Source organism: Rhagoletis pomonella, unplaced genomic scaffold (genome assembly GCF_013731165.1).
Source record: "Rhagoletis pomonella isolate Grant_MI unplaced genomic scaffold, Rhpom_1.0 Rhpom_scaffold_00466, whole genome shotgun sequence".
In the NCBI taxonomy this organism is placed as follows: domain Eukaryota; kingdom Metazoa; phylum Arthropoda; class Insecta; order Diptera; family Tephritidae; genus Rhagoletis; species Rhagoletis pomonella.
Window position 1 is genome coordinate 45,759 of NW_023459020.1, and position 18,667 is coordinate 64,425.

At 36.7% G+C, this 18,667-nt stretch overlaps 2 protein-coding genes across 3 annotated transcripts; both read right to left on the reverse strand.

The window, feature by feature from the left end:
* Positions 1–1,891: 1,891 nt before the first annotated feature.
* On the reverse strand, positions 1,892–4,320 carry LOC118750939 (transcription factor grauzone-like). The gene is made up of 6 exons (XM_036485690.1): positions 3,998–4,320; positions 3,574–3,937; positions 3,100–3,520; positions 2,800–3,000; positions 2,363–2,744; positions 1,892–2,305 (listed from the first exon to the last, which is right to left on the reverse strand). Exons 1-6 carry the CDS (start codon positions 4,103–4,105, stop codon positions 2,111–2,113), a joined length of 1,671 nt encoding a protein of 556 aa, XP_036341583.1. The 5' UTR covers positions 4,106–4,320; the 3' UTR covers positions 1,892–2,110.
* An 8,832-nt stretch (positions 4,321–13,152) lies between these two features.
* Positions 13,153–15,592, reverse strand: LOC118750940 (transcription factor grauzone-like). Of its 2 annotated transcripts, XM_036485692.1 has the most exons (6): positions 15,367–15,585; positions 14,758–15,121; positions 14,283–14,706; positions 13,989–14,189; positions 13,544–13,925; positions 13,153–13,485 (listed from the first exon to the last, which is right to left on the reverse strand). In XM_036485692.1, exons 1-6 carry the CDS (start codon positions 15,475–15,477, stop codon positions 13,291–13,293), a joined length of 1,677 nt encoding a protein of 558 aa, XP_036341585.1. In that variant the 5' UTR covers positions 15,478–15,585; the 3' UTR covers positions 13,153–13,290. The 2 variants fall into 2 exon arrangements, with proteins under 2 accessions (XP_036341585.1, XP_036341584.1); XM_036485691.1 differs by having other exon boundaries at positions 14,283–15,121; positions 15,367–15,592.
* Between the last annotated feature and the right edge of the window lie 3,075 nt (positions 15,593–18,667).

Below are 18,667 nucleotides of genomic sequence, written 5' to 3' on the forward strand. Positions count from 1 at the left end.
ACCATTTTTACGTAGAAATCAAAAACCAACAGACTTCTACGTATGTAGTGCTGTGCGTTCGATAACCGATTACACGCGAGGCTCATTTAACAGATTTCTTATGTGACAGCTCTCAAGCCATGCCAAGTATGCATAACGGAGCCTTAACACATTCTCACTTTTAGCTAACGCTTGTTTGGGGTAGTGCCCAGGAGACATCCCTGTGGGGAATATCTCTAGTTCTGAACTGGTACGCTTCTAGTATATTTAGACCTAGTACTGGTTCGCGATAAATCTCTTTTGCATGCAAGCAACTGGCGAATTTAACATGGCGATGTCCTAGGAAGTGTCAATTGCCCCCCGCTGCATCCCTTTTTCGATAGTTCCGAACTAGTCCTAAATTCTATAGTTCCGAACCAGTTCTGAAATCGATAGACGAAAGAAAAAAGTATCATGATTTTTCAATCTTTTTGGTTCATCCGTGGCGCGATTTTAAGTTATTTTGGAAGAAATTTGTTTTCAATTTGAAATTAAATTTGTTTGAATGATTGTAAGAAATGTACGTTTACATACCTTTAGCTGTAGCTGAGTTTGCAGAGGTGCTCGCTGCTATTTCTTAGATTCCAGACGGTCCCAAGATGTTGAAATGTTAACACAAATTTTAGTTTTGTATTACCAAGCTATGAAAAAGCATCTGCGAAGCGCAGAATAGAAGCGCATTTGAACGAAAAAGCTGCCAAACACATATCTATGTAAAGTAAACAAGCCCCCCGCTGCATCCCTTATTCGATAGTTCCGAATTAGTTCTAAATTCGACAAATAAGATCTAGTTCGTTCTGCATCCCTTTTTCTATAGTTCCGAACCATTTCTAAATTCGTCACTTTAGATATCGATTTCTATTGAAAAAACTGAAACAAATTAGTTTTTTAAAAGTACCACTTTTCTCCGATTTTGGACTGGTGGGGATTTAGTTCATATCGGACTAATTCGTTTTTGGCGATAAAGACCTAGTACGGAACTAGAAATTAGATTCACTAGTCCGCGGTTTCCCTGCAGGGATGTTGTTATGCGAGGTGAGGGATGTTTGTTGCCTCATCGCCATTGGCTGTGTGCGCTGCTGCGGAGGGTGCCCACATGTGGTGGTAGTGGGTTGCGTCGCAATTGGGGCTTGCGACTGTGCAGCGGAACACGGGCCCCTCGAAGTTCCTCGTCGAATCTCGCGTGGTGCGCAGACCTGATCATGCCCTAAAGTGGCACCAGCCAAGGCAGGTGTTGACTGATGTCACGTTACAGAATATCCTGGTCTGACACACCGAACTACTTCTGAGATATTTCACCGACCTAAACGGGGTTAGATCGCCGAAATAACAGCCCTTGGTCGGGTAAAACCCCCCGTACGTAGAATCCACTGTCGTGGGAATGTAAAAGTGTAGATCTCTCCGGTTTGTGTAACAACATCAAGGCCACACACTAACATATCGCACACCGTCTTCAAAAGAGGCACAACTCAAAATTTGCTTTTATATACGGGCTTGTTCGAGTTGCATTCATAACCGCAGTGTTGCGCGAATTATTAAAGTATCATGTTCGGAGTGAATTTATAGCAACGTTATCATTTAGGCCGTTGCGACAGTGTTGCAAATTTTCATCAGTGCGGCAGTAATGCCGCTTTTATTATGTGCCTCGAACAGGTCCTACCTTTCAGCAAAAGCTGGAGCAAATTTTGTATATAATTAAATTCCCCCTTGCCCATATGGCTATCATATGCTAAGAAATAGTTTTTCGCATATTTTGACAAACGTGTAATTTTGAGTTGTGGCCCTTTTGAAGACGGTGCGCGATATGTTTATTGTTATTATTAAAAAAAACCTTTTTAGCTTTTTACTTTTATTAAAAAAAAAAAAACATTGCATAACGACATTAATAAATACAAAATATTATGGGTCCCTGGGCTTGGTATGCGTAACTCGGTGCTCGATAATTTTTTCTAGTATACTTTATTTGTGTAAAATAGTGTTACACAAACAAAATACATAGGAAAAGATTACCGAACACCGAGACACAGAGTACCAACCTTCAGTGTGAAGACCCATATTAATACTATACTGCATGGAATATTTGCCTTCCATTTCAACTCTGTTCTCCATTAGTTGATAAGTTATTTAGAAGTGTTTTAGTAACTTCGTTTGGTTGCGACCGGTGCGGCACGTATACATTAGAATGGTTGTTCACCTTATGTTTGTGCATGTTACCATGCGATCTGAATGTCTTGGGACAAAATGAACAGGTATATAAATGTGTACCAGTATGCATTGTCTCATGTTCCTACGAATGGAGTAAATATTACAAGTTTTACATCGATTACTTAATTAATCAATTTACCCTTAAAGCCCGTGGATTTCTAAATTCTTTCTTGCACATTGCGCATGTGAAAACTTTGTCTGTGTGATAATACCGTATATGCGCGGAAAGAGCATGTCGAGTCGCCTTTTCCATACCACATTGTGGACACTTAAATTCTTGTCCAGATGCTTGGTCGCGATGTGCAATCATGTGCTTTCTTAGGCAGCGTGCATTTTTCAGCCACTTAAGGCAAATTTTGCATTGTTCTTCCGGACGCGGAACTGTACTATGCATGGCTTCCATATGAGTAATGAGGTTCTGTTGCGTTTTAAGACATTTTCCGCAAACTTCACATACAGAGTCATAGGTATTCAAATGGACTGCCTTTTCGTGCTGCCGTAAAACTGCTGAATGGGTGAATCTTAAAAAAAAAAAATTTAATATACAATGGGGTCATGCTTTTTAAAGGATTTTACCCCTTGTTACAAGTTTTGCAAATATAATTGCGTTCCGTGGTATGGCTAGACTTTATATGATAGTCTAAAATGTATTGTTTGACGAACTTCCGAGGGCACAATTTACAGGAATAAAGCAATTTTTCAGCGTCGGGATGTTTTGTATCCATATGATTTTGATAGTTGTTTCGACTGGCTAATTGCTTATTACAAAGAGTACATCTGCGTATGCAGTAATAAGAACAGAAAAAAGTAGCAAACATTACCATTGGAAATCAAAATACAAGTCACTTTTATAAAAATAAAAACATAAATACTTACTTGAAAAAGTCTGGGTCCTTGTGCAGTTTCAGATGATCTACATACAATGTTCTTTTCCGATATCGATTATTGCAACAAGGTACATATCCCACACAATTGTGTTCCAGGCGAAAATGCTTCTTCAATTCATTGAAATCTTTAAGTGGTACCGAACACAGACAACAACTTAATTGCGTGTTTTCTGCTATAAATACGTCCAGTTCCCGTATTAATGCTTGCGTATCTAGTTTTCTCTCCTGCTTTTCTTTTGCCTTTGATTTGAGCCCTTCAAGGTCTCTCATTTCTTTTTTCGCTTTAATTCTTTTGCTTGAATGCTTTGTTTTGACAACTCCTTTCTCATTTTTTAATTTTGTCTTTTTTGGCTTCCTTTTAGTGCTTTTACAGGCTTTATTTTCGGATGTCATTAATTCGGTTAGAGGAACTAATAATATTTCTAATTATAAATTGCATCAATAAAAAGCAGTAAGTACTTACCATCTTCGTCCGATGAAGGTACTGGACTAAACAATGAATCTCGGTCCACCGATATTTCATCATCTTTCATGTCAGTTGCTTCAAATTCTAGCCCATCTGCGAACACAGCAGGGTGTAACACGGTCATGTCGATTTCCGGCTCGCGTAACTCATTACTTTTGGAGTCAATGGGAGAGTTTAAATTAGGTCCTGGGAAATCTTCCGTTTCAATGGCATCAATATCTGGTTTTATTTCAATACAAACTAAATGCGTTTGAAGAGTTTTTTGCTTCTCATCTATACTTAACCAAAACCTGTGGAAATCGAATAAATGTTGCCAACACTTTTCGCAAATTTTGTTAGAAATAATATCATCAGGCTGTACCTGTAAAGAAATATTAAGTAAATTAAATACCCTTATATGTATATAGCATTATTGTCTTACCTCGATATGAAAATATTTGGCAATGGTTTTAGCAATTTCGGTTTCTCCACTCATAGAGAAGATTTCGAAACTATTATGTGATTCCTCCAAACACAGACGGCAAATCATTTTTGACGAATCAAAAAATATTTCAGTAATTAATGGTTTTAAGTTTTCAGAAATTTATTTACCTTTCTGCCTCTTCTTAAAGGGTATAGACTGTTCACAGTTATCAGGCGAATTCGCCTTGACAGTTATACCTTGGTTACAATGCACGGGGCGAATCGTAACAAATCGCGGCGAATTCGTAAGGATCTATTGATTTTAGATGCTTGCGTTCAAGTGCATTATAATTGTTTGAATTCCTTGCCCATAGTCCCTTTCAGACACATCAAGTCTTGCTTTCAAGTCTGCTCGTTCGTTGGCGAAGGAGGTGGGAAGAGAGGGGAAGAGTACAGATACCTCCGTACCGTCAATTCGTTTCAAGTTTTCTTGTCTCTTTTCGATGCTTCCCATTTAGGAACCAAGGACTTGAATTCAATTAAAGTTGACGCGTGTGGAAGCAAATAGAAAACACAAAAGAGAATGCGAAAAAATTGCATTCAAGACTTGACGTGTCTGAAAGGGGACATACAATAGATAATTAAGTGACAGTTCACTCCGTTCCTTTACTTCCATTATAATTCAAGAATGATAGAATACAAGATTGCGCCGATTGCAGCAGAATTCGTGAGAGTAATTTTAGCGTGACGTCATCGTAGAGTTGACAACTGAGAGCGGCGAGACTGAGGGCGACTAGTGATGTGCTGAATTGTCCCCAATACTCGGTACCCAATACTTAAAAAAGATTTCGGTACCCTATACTTCCTTTTCGGTATCCGATACCGATTATTTACATTAAACCCTCGCCATTATATGCATTTCAGGTTTAGAAAAAACTTTCATTACTAATTTATATGATATCGGCTAAAACACTTGAACTTATCGCCACAGAAAAATATTATTTTATCAGTTTTAACCTTAGTCGATCCAAGGTTCAAGAAAAATGTTTTGACGGATGAAGAAGCTTTTCAGGGGGGAGATCTAACCAGTTAGCGAGAAGTTTCGGATCGATATCGTACTTGTTGGTGTAACAATATTTCATATCATAGGTCAACAAACCCGATACCGATTCGAAAATTGTCGCTAACTGATTATAGAATCTGCCCCTTGGCCTCCAAAAATGATATCGTCCGATTCAGCTGGAACAAAAATGCTTCAAACAAGTGAGAGTTTCTCTGCGTTATGGCCTGGAACCGACATATATACATCTTTCATTTGAATCAGTATTAAAAGCTCTATCGGCTCTATTGGCGAGTCTCCCCTGAGCCGTTTTTTTCCATATCTTTGGCCTGTGTGCGCTTTTATTTGAAATCTAAATGTTTTGGTACCGAGTATCGAGAGTATTGGATACATTTTAAATCGTTGCCGAATATCGATCAATACTTGAAAGTATTGACTGAGCACATCACTACTGCTGTCTTCTCTACTATGACGTCACCAAAACAGCTGATTCTGTCAAAATCACTGAGAGTCGAGTAGCGGTATCGTCATCGGCGCCACCTCTGTATTCTCTCCACCGTGATTATAATTCAGGCATTAAGGCCTGTATGCAGCTCTCAAGAAAAGCAAAAACTCCATATAAAATGACGTACAAGAAATGGCTAAGAAATTTTCTTGAGTCAAATTTCCTTAAAGGCCTGTATGCACTTCTCAAGAAAAGCTAAAATTCCATACAAAATGACGTACAAGAAATGGCTAAGAAATTTTCTTAAGTCAAATTTCCTTCAGGCAGTACGCTGTTCTTAAGAAATTTGCTACGCTTTTTACTACGGTTTTCTAAAGTTCTTTAGGAAAGAGTGAAGCCTGTATGCAGCTCTCAAGAAAACGGTCAAGAAAAATTCGTCATTATTTCGTGTGTGTGTCCAAGGAATTTTGACATTTTTGAGACTTCACAGCCTGTTGCCTCACTCAAGAAATAATGGAACGGGCATATATTTCTGTTGCAAACCTGGGTTGCCTTGTGCTCTTTTTTCACAAAAAAATTTAGAAAACCGTAGTAAAAAGCGTAGCAAATTTCTTAAGAACAGCGTACTGCCTGAAGGAAATTTGACTTAAGAAAATTTCTTAGCCATTTCTTCTACGTCATTTTGTGTGGAATTTTAGCTTTTCTTGAGAACTGCATACAGGCCTTTATAAACTACAATTTTTTTTATATTTTAGATTTTGTTTTTGATCCGACACAAGCACGCGCCTGCCTCCGCAGGCACCCCGTCAGCCTATCGCCTATTAGATTTCTGTGGCTTTGTTTCTTTTCTTTTCTAGCAGATAGTTATCAGGAAGAAGAAGAATGAGAAAATTGAAAAAATTACCAGAAAACTATGGAAATAACTAAGTTTTTAAATCTTTTCTACTTAGAATTAAAAAAAAAAACAAAACTGTGAAAAGTATTATCCTTTTTTTTGTAGAGATCTTCCTAAACTAAGTCGAAAGTCTGAATGAATTTTTTTCATGGTTACGATATTTATGGAAATAATTCAGTTTTTTATTATTTTCGACTTGGAAACTTTTTTTAAAAATACTAAAAATCTGAAAACGTCGGATATTCTCATCAATTAGTTAAGATCCCGCTAATCTAAGCCGAAACTATTTAACAAACTTTTCAACATTTTCAATATTTATATGGGTGGCAGCATCGCTACTCATGTGCATATTTGGCCCCCAAATTGTCATTTACATATCTAATTTATTAATAACTAAACCTAAATTTATAAAGCACATGCGTATTTGTAAACTTCATTTCATTACCTAATTCTGCCAAATTTTTCATGCATCCAAAAAGACAAACAAATGAAAATGTAAGTATGTATGCATTTAAATAGTCTGTTCCTTTGAACTTCGGAACTGGAACTGTCAAACTACAATTTTACTCTCTCAAGTGAGAGTAAAAGGAGAACTATGCAGAAGTGCACGGGAACGCAAAAAGCACTATTTCCTGTAAAAACGTCAGTCGGTTTGTTTACATGGCATTGGTACAACGCTGATTTGGCTGAAATATCACTAAATAATTATTAAAATCTATACATATTCAAATATTTGGTTGTTTACTTCCATTTTTTAACAAATATAAGGTTATTTGCTTTCACCGCTTTCTGTTTTTGTTTGCACATGTAAATCAGCTGATCGTTTGACACTTTTCATGAACTTACAGGAAAAACAACTCCGGACTAAATCCTGTAACTTCTGACTAGGAACAGTTGCTCAATTACTCTCTCAAAAGTGTTCCCACTTACAGGTTTTGTCAATAGGAACGACTTCCTGTAAGTTCTGACTAAATCTGTAAACCGGACTGCTATTGGAACAGGCTAATAAATGTACATATGTACATACATATATACGATTGATGTGCTTTCGTCTTCCCCTCACCGCTTCCTTCCACACAAATTATTCAATTTCTGCGAGTCGCCACCAGATTGGCACGTGCGCGAAACCATTAACCCTACGTTTACGAAATATTTCGATTTTCGCATAAGTTTGCATTTTGTAGGGAGAATAATATTAATTAATTTAAAATTCTGCATGTAACCATATTCTCGACAATACATGTAACTTTCATCAATATTAACCAGAAAAATTGTGCTTCATTAACAGTTGGAACCAGCTGAAACCAAAAAAACTATGTCCGCTAAAATGGATTAAACACAAACTGGAATTGACATTTTTTACACGCATACATGCATACACTCATATACACATGTACAGTGGAGTACCACTAGCTTGGACATTGCATTGCTTGTACTTTGATGTGTTTGAATCTTTTATGGTACTGAAGATTTGCTTATGGTTGAAAAATATTAAAAATCGTCCGTGCATATATGTAAATATATTTTTATAAAAGCTTTGAAGTATAGAAATTTTTAATATTAACAAATAAATAAAATCATTTTTTGTATTTATACAAATTGTGTTCAAGGCACATTGACCCACCTGTACAAAAATTGTGGCGCGTCATGGGCAAAAATTTTATAATTTCGGACCGAAAAATATGAAAACGAGCTAAGTTGCCACGTTACATTTGTGAACTTCCGATAAAACCAAATATGTTTGTGATTTTAGAACTTTTGATTTTATAAAAAAAAAATATTGTTTTTTCCTGCAGAAAACGTACACTTTTATTTAATGTTTATTAAAATTACATCTCAAAAACTAGTTAAGGATTGAAATATTGATATGGAACATAGAAATAGAGTGTTTTGCCAAAAATTACCAAAAATTTCCAAAATTCGAGATAACTTATTTTACTGGATATAGAGAAATAGTTTGCCACGTTTCACTTGCCTGGCCGAGATTTCTTCATCTTAAGATTTTAAAATTTTTGGGTCGGATTGAAAAAGTTGCGCTTGCGGGTGATGAATTTGCGGGGAGATGTGCTGCGGTTGTTTTTATGAATGAATTTACTTGGCCTTGAGAAATGCGCGCATGCATTTATGAAAGAAATAGTTATTGTTGTATTTGAGTATGCGTGTGATTATGTGTATATGTATGTATGCTGCCGTGAGTTGTAGATGTGTACATTTGTATGTATGTGCGTAGCATTTTGGCAGTAATATGCACATATGTACATACATATATATGTATGCATGTAAAAACGTTATCAATTAATGTTAAATTTATTTCGCCTCTGGCTGGGCTCTGTTAAAATTCGATTGACTCTGGCTGGCCGCTCTTAAAATGCGCTTCGCCAGTTTTGTTGGTATTTGACAGTTTCCACGCTGATTCCTTCTTGGAGCTTCTCAATAAATATACGTTCTCTGATGTACAGTATCGGTCATATCTATAGCACGGCATTTCAAAGTGATATTGTGTGCAACTTATGTTTATTTATTTATTTTTGAGAATTTTCAATTAAAATACAGTTTCCTTTTTGGTTGTTGTTGTTTTCGACAGGGTGGGTGTATGATGTATTATGGAACTAATTTCCGTCATCCCTTGTCATATTTGGTTTGGAGACAAACCGGTTTCGGCGTTGTGCCGAAAAATGACACTGAAGATGAACCGGTTTGTCTCCAAACCAAATTTGACAAGGGATAAAATACAGTTCTTTCTCTAATAAACCCTATATAAACCCCAAGTTTAAAAATTTGTAGAAAACTTCAAAAAAGTGCAACAAATTTTCACCTAAATTCCAAACTTTTTTATCGAGGGTGTTTGAATTTTTCTGAATACACAGTTTTATAGCCCAATCAATTTTAGTCTGATAATGTGCAAGTTTGAAGTGACTAAAAGTTACCGTTGATTTTTTAGAATTTTTTTCCCCAAAGGTGTTGCGGTTTTTATCCATATACAAATAAATTGAGTTTATTCATTATATGAAAGCCAATGCGAAAAAGAATTTCTAAAAAATTAACGGTAATTCGTAGCCACTTGAAATTTGCACATTATCAGACTAAAATTGCACTGTGTACTCAAAAAATTCTAACACTTCCGAGAAAAAAGTTTGAAACTTAGGTGAAAATTTGTTGCCATTTTTTGAAGTTTTCTACAAATTGTTAAACTTGGGTTTATATGGGGTTTGTTAGAGAAAGAACTGTATTTTAATTGAAAATTCTTAAAAATAAATAAATAACCATAAGTGGCACACAATATCACTTTGAAATGGCGTGCTATAGATATGACCGATACTGTATGTGTGTAAAAAATGTCAATTCCAGTTTGTGTTTAATCCATTTTAGCGGACATAGTTTTTTTGGTTTCAGCTGGTTCCAACTGTTAATGAAGCACAATTGTTCTGGTTAATCTTGATGAAAGTTACATGTATCGTCGAGAACATGGTTACATGTAGAATAACTTCTTGCACTAGAAAAGATATGAAAACTGCATTATTTCCATAAATAACGAAAATATTGAAAATTTTCTCAAATAGTTTCGGCTTAGATTAGCGAGATTTTTACTAATGCTGGCAAAATCCGACGTTTTCTGATTTTTAGTATTTTTAAACAAAGTTTCCAAGTCGAAAACAATTAAAAACTGAATTATTTCCATAAATATCGAAAATATGGAAAAAATTCATACAGACTTTCGACTTAGTTTTGTGAGTTCTCTACAAAAAAAATAATTCTTTTCACAGTTTTTTTTTAATCCAATACCAATAGTTTTTTACTTGAAAATAACACAAAAATTGGAAAATGTTATTGTTATGTACATATATGAGAGATACACTTAGGCACTTAAGCATAATATTCTACGTACACATACATACACACAGACGAACGAATAACGAAATGAACACTAGGTAAAACACTTGTATCACAAACGAATATCGATGGTTGAGTGGAAGATCGACCTATCTCGGCAGCCAGTTCGAAAACTCTCTCACCCCTATTGCGAATGTCGACTGGCAGCAAGAATGATAGAATAAATTAAACTTAAGTTAAATTTATTTTGCCTCTGGCTGGGCTCTGTTAAAAGTCAATTGTCTCTGGCTGGCCGCTCTTAAAATGCGCTTCGCCAGTTTTGTTGGTATTTGACAGTTTCCACGCTGATTCGTTCTTGGACCTTCTCAATAAATATACGTTCTCTGAAATTACGCTCACAGAGAGCCAAATAATGAAAAAGTACAGAAACTCAAAACTAGCAGAAACTAGCAAGTAATCAGCTGATGAGTGTATTTGACTATTGAAAATATTTGGCGCGAATTTATGTTTATCCATTTTGACAGCTGCTAGTTTCTGCTAGTAAAAATTTTACTAGGAGAAATTAGCAGGAGAGCCAAAAAAAGAAGAGCGTAAGATCGAGAGAGAGCTGCTAGTTTCTGCTAGTTCTTTGGGTTAAGAAACGCTTTCCAGCAGAAATTAGTAGCCCTGTTCGCGTACGCAGTAACCCGTACTAGCTTTACTGGTTTTTTACAGAAACAGAAAGGTGCTCTCTGCAAAAGGTGTTCAGCCCCTCTTCTTGGGCAACAGAGAAAGGAGTAGTGAGGGTTATAATCGTTTTGGAAAAAATCCAAGTTTCCGCTGTTTTCAAAAAGCTCCCAAGGGTCTTTACGAAGGGGAGGGGGTGAGGGGTGACTTTTCATAAAGCGGCGTTCATCCTCTTTCGTTTAGGGTGGCTTTGGGGAGCCACGCCCCTCCCCCTCCGCCCCCACCCCTAAATCACTGTACAAATTGCTAAAGATTTCCCAAAAATTGTTTAAAATTAGTGTCTAGCCGCCAAAATGTAATTAAACAAACGCAAAATCATACATTTTTCACAATTTTCTAAAGCTTCGCTACACCATCGAAAGCAAAGTTCTGTCCGACAGAAGATCCGATACTCAACGAAAATTTCGACACGGTTGCATAGCTCATAATGCAAATTTCACTTTCGATCTTCCATAACCAGCGAAGATCGAATCGAATGTAATTCATAATAAGGGCCAAGATCGGCAAACTACATCCATGGAGCCAAACTTACGGCACTTCTCATTTGACAATGTAGATCACGCTGAGTGTTTTTGACGTATGTCATTCTTGGTTGTAAACCAATTTAAAAATAATAATCAAATGCTTTACTTCAGACGCAACCATACTTTTTAGTTTCATTCCCTAACTCGCAAGAAGTTGCAAGAATTTGCAGGAATTTACCAGAAAGCATTCCCGTGCTCAGTTCTCTGGCTTCTTTTGCCTTTTGACAGTGTTACAGGTTTTAACCCAGAAAAGTTGGGGAACGCAACTTTTAATTTAACTTTTACATATAAAGTGAGCTCTAAAGTTAAACGTCACTTGAGAAAACGGCCCTCAAAGAGCTTTTTTAAAGTAACATTTTCATAAAAATTTTCAGAGCATTTAAAATCTTATTAATTTTTTTTTATCGATTCGGATGTAAGTTTTCTACTTTTATTAGAAAAATCCCTAATAAATAAAATAAATAATTGTATAACATTAATATTAAGGGTTCTATTTTATACCAAAACCCAGGATACCATGCGTACACAGAAACCACATGTTTTACAATTTCAATTGCATAAATGTAGAGCTAAGTCTCGTATCATTTTTACACATTCATGTTCCTGGCATACGGGCGACGGTAGCGTCACCTTAATTCACAAAGGCTCTAACCAACAAATTTTTAATTTTACAGGAGAAGAAATAACTTTACGGGCCTTCATCTAGAGTGATAAACTTGATAAAATGATAAACATATCATTTTGATAAATGAACTGTCAAACTTTGTATGGAAAGCTATTTAACCAGAGTGTATCACTTTATCAAATGATTTTGGTGGATAAATGTATAAATTTCAGCAAAATTCGACCCTAGCGGGTTACGAGCTGGGCCGCTTTTACTACGAACACAAAAAGGATATGAACCCAATGGAGAATGAAACATAACTAGCGAAATAAATCAAATAATAAAAATTTGTATGTAATATTTACCAAGGTGCCTTCAGAAAGAATGCGAACATACCTGGTCATAATTTTATCATGAACGTGTTTTTTGCTAAGGAATTATTGCAAGCATCAATTTTGAATAAATTCGCTTCTGTATTAACTGATTTATCGAAGATTCCATATTTCTCTAAATTACCGTTATGTGTGGGTGTGGTTATTGTCCGATTTTTTAAATTTTCAGCCGTTTTCTATATTGTACCAAGGCTAACAACTGTGCCAAGTTTGGGAGAAATTGGTTTAGCGGTCACCAAGATATACAAATGTAATCATAAGTGGGCGTGGCTACGACCATTTTCCAAAAATGTATACAATTCTTATTTTACGTCCAAAAATCATTGTAAATATCAATTTTCAGTGAATAAGCTTCAATATTTACTAAAATGTCGCAATATCGTATTTCTGAAAACTACCGTTATATGGGAACATACCTTGGGTAAAGGGCAATCTATATACCAAATTTCGTTGAGATATCTGAATTTTTGCTCGAGTTTTCGTGTACACGGGCGCACGGACGGACGGACAGACAGATAGACATGGCTTAATCGACTTCTCTTTTCATTCTGATCATTTATGTATACATTTGTCTATATCTATCTCGATTCATTTTGGCTGTTACAAACAACCGTTATGGGAACAAAGTTATAATACCCTTGTGCACAAGTGCGCTAGGGTATAAAAACAGGTAGAACTTTTTAAAAAATAGCATGTAACACCGTTGTTTTTTTGAAGGTGTATTTTAATACATCCCACCAAAGTCTGTGAAAAATGAAATTCCGAAAAAAAGTGTTGGTTAGGCCCTTTGTGAATTAAGGTAACGCTATATCGCATGGAATAGTTGCCTTTAATTTCAACTCGGTTGTCCATTGGTTGATAATCTATTTAGGAGGGTTTTAGTAACTTCGTTTGGTTGCGACCGGTGAGGCACATATACATTAGAATGATTATTGACCTTATGCTTGTGCATATTACCATGCGATCTGAACGTCTTGGGGCAAAATGAACAGGTATATAAATGTGTACCAGTATGCATTGTCTCATGCTCCTACAAATAAAGTAAATATTACAAAATTTACATCGATTGTATGCAATCATAATTTTACCCTTAAAGCCTGTGAATTTTTGAATTCTTTGTTACACATTGCGCATGTAAAAACTTTATCTGTGTGATAATACCGTATATGCGCGGAAAGAGCATGCCGAGTCGCCTTTTCCATACCACATTGCGTGCACCTAAATTCTTGTCCGGAAGCTTGATCACGGTGTACAATCATGTGTTTTCTTAGGCAGCGTGCATTTTTCAGCCACTTCAGGCAAATTTTACATTGTTCTTCCGGACGCGGTACTGTGCTATGCATTGCTTCCATATGGGTAATGAGGTTCTGTTGTGTTTTAAGACACTTCCCGCATACATCACATACAGAGTCATAGGTATTCAAATGGACTGCCTTTTCGTGCTGCCTTAAGACTGCTGATTGGGTGAATCTTAAGCAAAGAAAACAACAATTTAATATAAAAAATGGTTCGCGGCTTTTTAACAGATTTTACCCTTTGTTACAAGTTTTGCAAATATAATTACGTTCTGTCGTATGGCTGGACTTGATGTGATAGTCTAAAATATATTGTTTGACGAACTTGCGGGGACATAATTTACAGGAATAAAACAATTTTTCAGCGTCGGGATGTATTGTGTCCATATGAATTTGATAGTTGTTCCGACTGGCTAATTGTTTATTACAAAGGGTACATCTACGTGTGCAGTGAAAAGTACCAAATTATTAGCATTGGAGATAAACATTCAAGAAACTATGTTAAATGTAAATTTTCTAAACAAATAATTACTTGAAAAAGTCTGGGTTTTTGTGCAGTTTCAGATGATCTACATATAATGTTCGTTTCCGATAACGATTATTGCAACAAGGAACATATCCCACACAATTGTGTTCCAGACGAAAATGCTTCTTCAATTCATTGAAATCTTTAAGTGGTGCCGAACACAGGCAACAACTTAATTGTGTGTTTTCTGCTATGAATACGTCCAATTCTCGTATAAATTCTTGAGCATCCTGTTTTCTGTCCTCCTTTTCTTTTTCTTTTAACTTTAGCTGTTCACTGTCTCTCATTTCAATACTCGGTTTAATTCTTTTCGTAGAACTCTTAGTTTTTTTTACAACTCCATTTTCACTTTTTGATAATATCTTTTTTGGGTTCCTTTTAGTGCTTTTACGGGTTTTACTTCCAGATTTCATTAATTCGGTCAGAGGAACTAATAATATTTGTAATAAAATTGCCATCGATAAAACGAATAAGTACCTACCATCTTCGTCCGATGGCAATACTGGGGAAAAAATTGAATCCCGGTCCACTGATGTTTCATAATCTTCCATTTTAGATGCTTGAAATTCTAGTCCATCTGCAAACACATTAGGGTGTAACACGGTCATGTCGATTTCCGGCTCGCGCAACTCATTACTTTTGGAATCAATGGGAGAGCTTAAATTAGCTCCTGGGAAATCTATCGTTTCAAGGGCATCAATGTCCGGTTTTATTTCAGTACAAACTAAATCCGTTTGAAGGGTTTTTTGCTTCTCATTTATACTTAACCAAAACCGATGGAAATCGGATAAAGTTTGCCAACACGTTTCGCAAATTTTGTTAGAAATAGTATCACCGGCCTGGACCTGTGAAAAATATTGAGTCAATTTAACACCCTTTTACGGTATCCGACGGATACCATCCTTGGCTGTAGTCCGATTCGTATCGTCATAACAAGGGAGGTTGAAAGATTAGATTCAAGCGAATGGTATACGTAAAACCGGAAGAGCTATGTATCCTACAAATTACATTCGCACGAATCTTAAGCTTCCAGCCAGATATTGTGTGGATAGCATACGTCGGATACCACATTTAGCCAGGATTGTCTTACCTCGATGTTAAAGTATTTGGCAACAGTTTTAGCAACTTCGGTTTCCCCATCCACATAAAAGAATTCGTACATAATATTATTTGATTCCTCCAAGCACAGACGGCAAATCATTTTGAACAATCAAAAAATATTCTAGTTTTCAGAAATTTATTTACACTTCTTCCTCTTCTAAAAAGATAATTGCTGTTCACAGTTACCAAGGCGTATTCTTATTAGGTTGCAGTGTTGCCTAATTTCAACAATGGTATATGTATGGAGCCGAAGACGTCGATAACGATATTCATGGCACTCAAGGCTGTCAAACGATCGTAGGGGAACAGACTTGGCTCAGCAGATAGACGATTCGACATTCTGCACAATGAACGACGACGCACCCACCAGGATTATGGGCCGGTTGTTCAATGTCTGGTTATCACTACTTGCCGGTTAGACATCATTATCGACGTTTTTGACACCATGCTTATAACATGTGATCGATAAAGCAGTCGTTGTATTTAACAGGAGCTTCTACCTCTGATTTGTGCAAATCAGACATTGAACAACCGGCCCTTAAAGTTCCTTTTGCAAAATTTTCCTTTTAGCTAAAGTGTAATTTAAATGTTTTAAACAAGAAGTGTTTTCATAACAGAATTGCAATTGAATAATAACAAGAGGTTAATTTATATGGAGATACAAAGCTGGCAATGCTGATCTCGGCAAAATTGCATCAGCTGATTGTAATAAATATGTAATCCTAACTACGAAAATTACATTTTTTTTCTTACACCCTTATACCAGTCCCCACCAAAAAGTTAACCATCTCAAATCGAACTTAACCACATTACTAAATATTGCTGTCCACACTGCGATTTGAGGTTTATAAAACAGTACAAATGTAGAGTACAGTGTTCGGACCTCCAAAACTTGATTCAGGACTAAATCGATTCAAAAATCGGAGCAAAAACAAATTTTCCGTCTGGAATGAATTTTTTACTTTCGTTTCTAACATTAATTGTTTAAATAAATATTTTCTATTCATGCAAAAATAGGAACGCGAGGCAAGGATAATATGTTACATATTTAGGTAATTTTTGGCATTTTATATAAAGTAGAACGTATCTAACACTTCATTTTTTAAAGAGCAATAGGATCTAAACCTTCTCACCTTTATATAAATTTCATTCTACATTATTTTTTAACAACTTAAGGGCAGTTTACTCAATATCTGGTTAACACTTATCTGCGGTTAACATTCTTATCGACGTCTTCGATTCCATGCATACAACGGGAGTCGGTAACGTCGATAACGATGTTTAACCTGTGGTTAGTGTTAACCAGACATTGAGTAACCGACCCTTAGTAAAGTTCTGCATCCGCCAATTTCTACAGCACAACATCAAAAATTAACGAAGTTACTTTATTGACGCATTGCTTTGAAGGAGTTACTTTTTAACAATGAGATTTGGCTAACTTTCACTGAAACTGGTGGCGGAGTAGAGCAGTAGATTTCAAATTTTTTCAAAAACAGGAGTAAGTCTAATCTGATCTTAGTGAAGTCCAAACACTAGTAGGGAACGATTTTTTTTTTTAATTTTAACGCTAAAGACCCACAGATGTCGGGAAAACACAGGTGAAATGGTTAAGTGCTATCATTTTTATATGGCGAAGCTACACTAAATCAAGTGAAACCCGAATTTTCGTAATTCGTAATTCGTAGCTACGTTACGAAAAACCCAAAATCGACATGCTGCAACCCTTGCGGAAAAATGTGCAGCATTGCCAGGTATCAGTTGGTTTTCGAACTCAGCTGTATGAAGGAAAACAAAGTGTAAAATAATTTTAAAAAAACCTCATCATGTGCTTGTTTATAGTAAAATTTATTGATTTTAAATATTTTGAGGAAAATTATGGATTCTGGTGCATTTTCAGTTATAGCAGCGGAGTAAGAGCGCGCTATGGCAATGTGGAGCTGCCGGGCACAGTAACCATAGGCGCATCTATGTCAGCTTCTGGTTGAATTGTTGAACCACAAGCCAGAACTCCTCCTATGCCTGAAGAACTGGTTCCCAATCCAGTTAATGCAATAACAGCTTCTTCCAATCCATTGAAAATATGCATTTTGTTAGGTCCATGTTGTTGTTTTTGTAGCAGCATACAAATTCCCCAAAGACTTTTTGGGGAGTGTTGCTGGAGTGACAGTCCTTGGCCAGATATAAATCTGGGTCGTTCCGGTTACGTAGACCCGACTGTCGTGGGAACGTGTTAGGTCCATTACCTGTTGCGCTTGCTTCTGACTTCGGCCGCGCTTAGGGATTACAACTCTTAGGGCCGGTTACTCAATGTCTGGTTAACACGAATGTCCGGTTAAACATTCTTGTCGACGTATTCGACTCCATTCATATAACAGGGAGTCGGTAACGTCGATAAAGATGTTTAACCAGAGCTTAGTGTTAACCAGACATTGAGTAACCGGCCCTTACTATTATTATTATTATTATTGTTGGGGATAGAGCACTGCGACCTTAAGATCTATTGTGCCCCCTTCATGGATTATAGTGTGTCTATTAATCCAGTATCGAGAGAAACTTTAGTATAGAACATACGTCTACGGATTTCACTTCGCCTTTGGTTATCAGATGTTCACCCAGGTGCCTCTTGCGTTTATGCATCAGTGCAGGACATTCTTCTAAGATGTGCATCGCTCATGCGAGTAAATTCCCAGTTTAGTCAGGTGATAGTTCAGCCTGCAGTGTCCTGTCAGAATTGCTGTAACAATTCTTAAGTTATTCTTTGATAAGTTCATACATTCCCTGAAGCATTTTAGGTTATATGTTCCTAAAAGTGCTTTGGACTGCTCTAAACCTAGTAGATTATCCCAGTAGTGATTCCGCTGAGCTTCTTCCTCTAGCCGAACTAGTTCAGAGAGTGCCCCTTTTCCCAAGCCGCAGGAAGGTTCTGGACCGGTGAAAGGGGTTGATGCACCTTTCTTCGCTAGTTTATCGGCAATCTCGTTTCCTTTAATACCAATATGTCCCGGAATCCAGAGAACCCAAACCCGATTGGTCAGATCAAGAGTATTCAGCTTGTCGAGGCACTCCATCGCCAGTTTAGATGTTACCTGGTGAGATCTGAGGGTCTTCGTCAAGATCGTGATGTTCTGATTCCGGTAGTTTCGCTTGATATTAAAGTCCTCGCAACTTTCTATGGCGTATGTTTCAGCCTGGAAAATAGACATATGTTTCCCCATGTTTTCCGAGTATCTTAACCTCGGTCCTACTACCCCTATCCCGGTACCCTCTTCGGTCAATGCGCCATCAGTGTA

Coding starts and splice junctions, on each gene's coding strand:
- LOC118750939 (XM_036485690.1), bottom strand. CDS start 4,105: ATGATTTGCCGTCTGTGTTTGGAGGAATCACATAATAGTTTCGAAATC. Junction 3,001..3,099: donor AAGGACCCAGACTTTTTCAA/GTAAGTATTTAT, acceptor CTGCATACGCAG/ATGTACTCTTTGTAATAAGC. Junction 2,306..2,362: donor GAAATCCACGGGCTTTAAGG/GTAAATTGATTA, acceptor CTCCATTCGTAG/GAACATGAGACAATGCATAC.
- LOC118750940 (XM_036485691.1), bottom strand. CDS start 15,477: ATGATTTGCCGTCTGTGCTTGGAGGAATCAAATAATATTATGTACGAA. Junction 15,122..15,366: donor CCAAATACTTTAACATCGAG/GTAAGACAATCC, acceptor TATTTTTCACAG/GTCCAGGCCGGTGATACTAT. Junction 13,926..13,988: donor TGCAAAACTTGTAACAAAGG/GTAAAATCTGTT, acceptor TCTTTGCTTAAG/ATTCACCCAATCAGCAGTCT.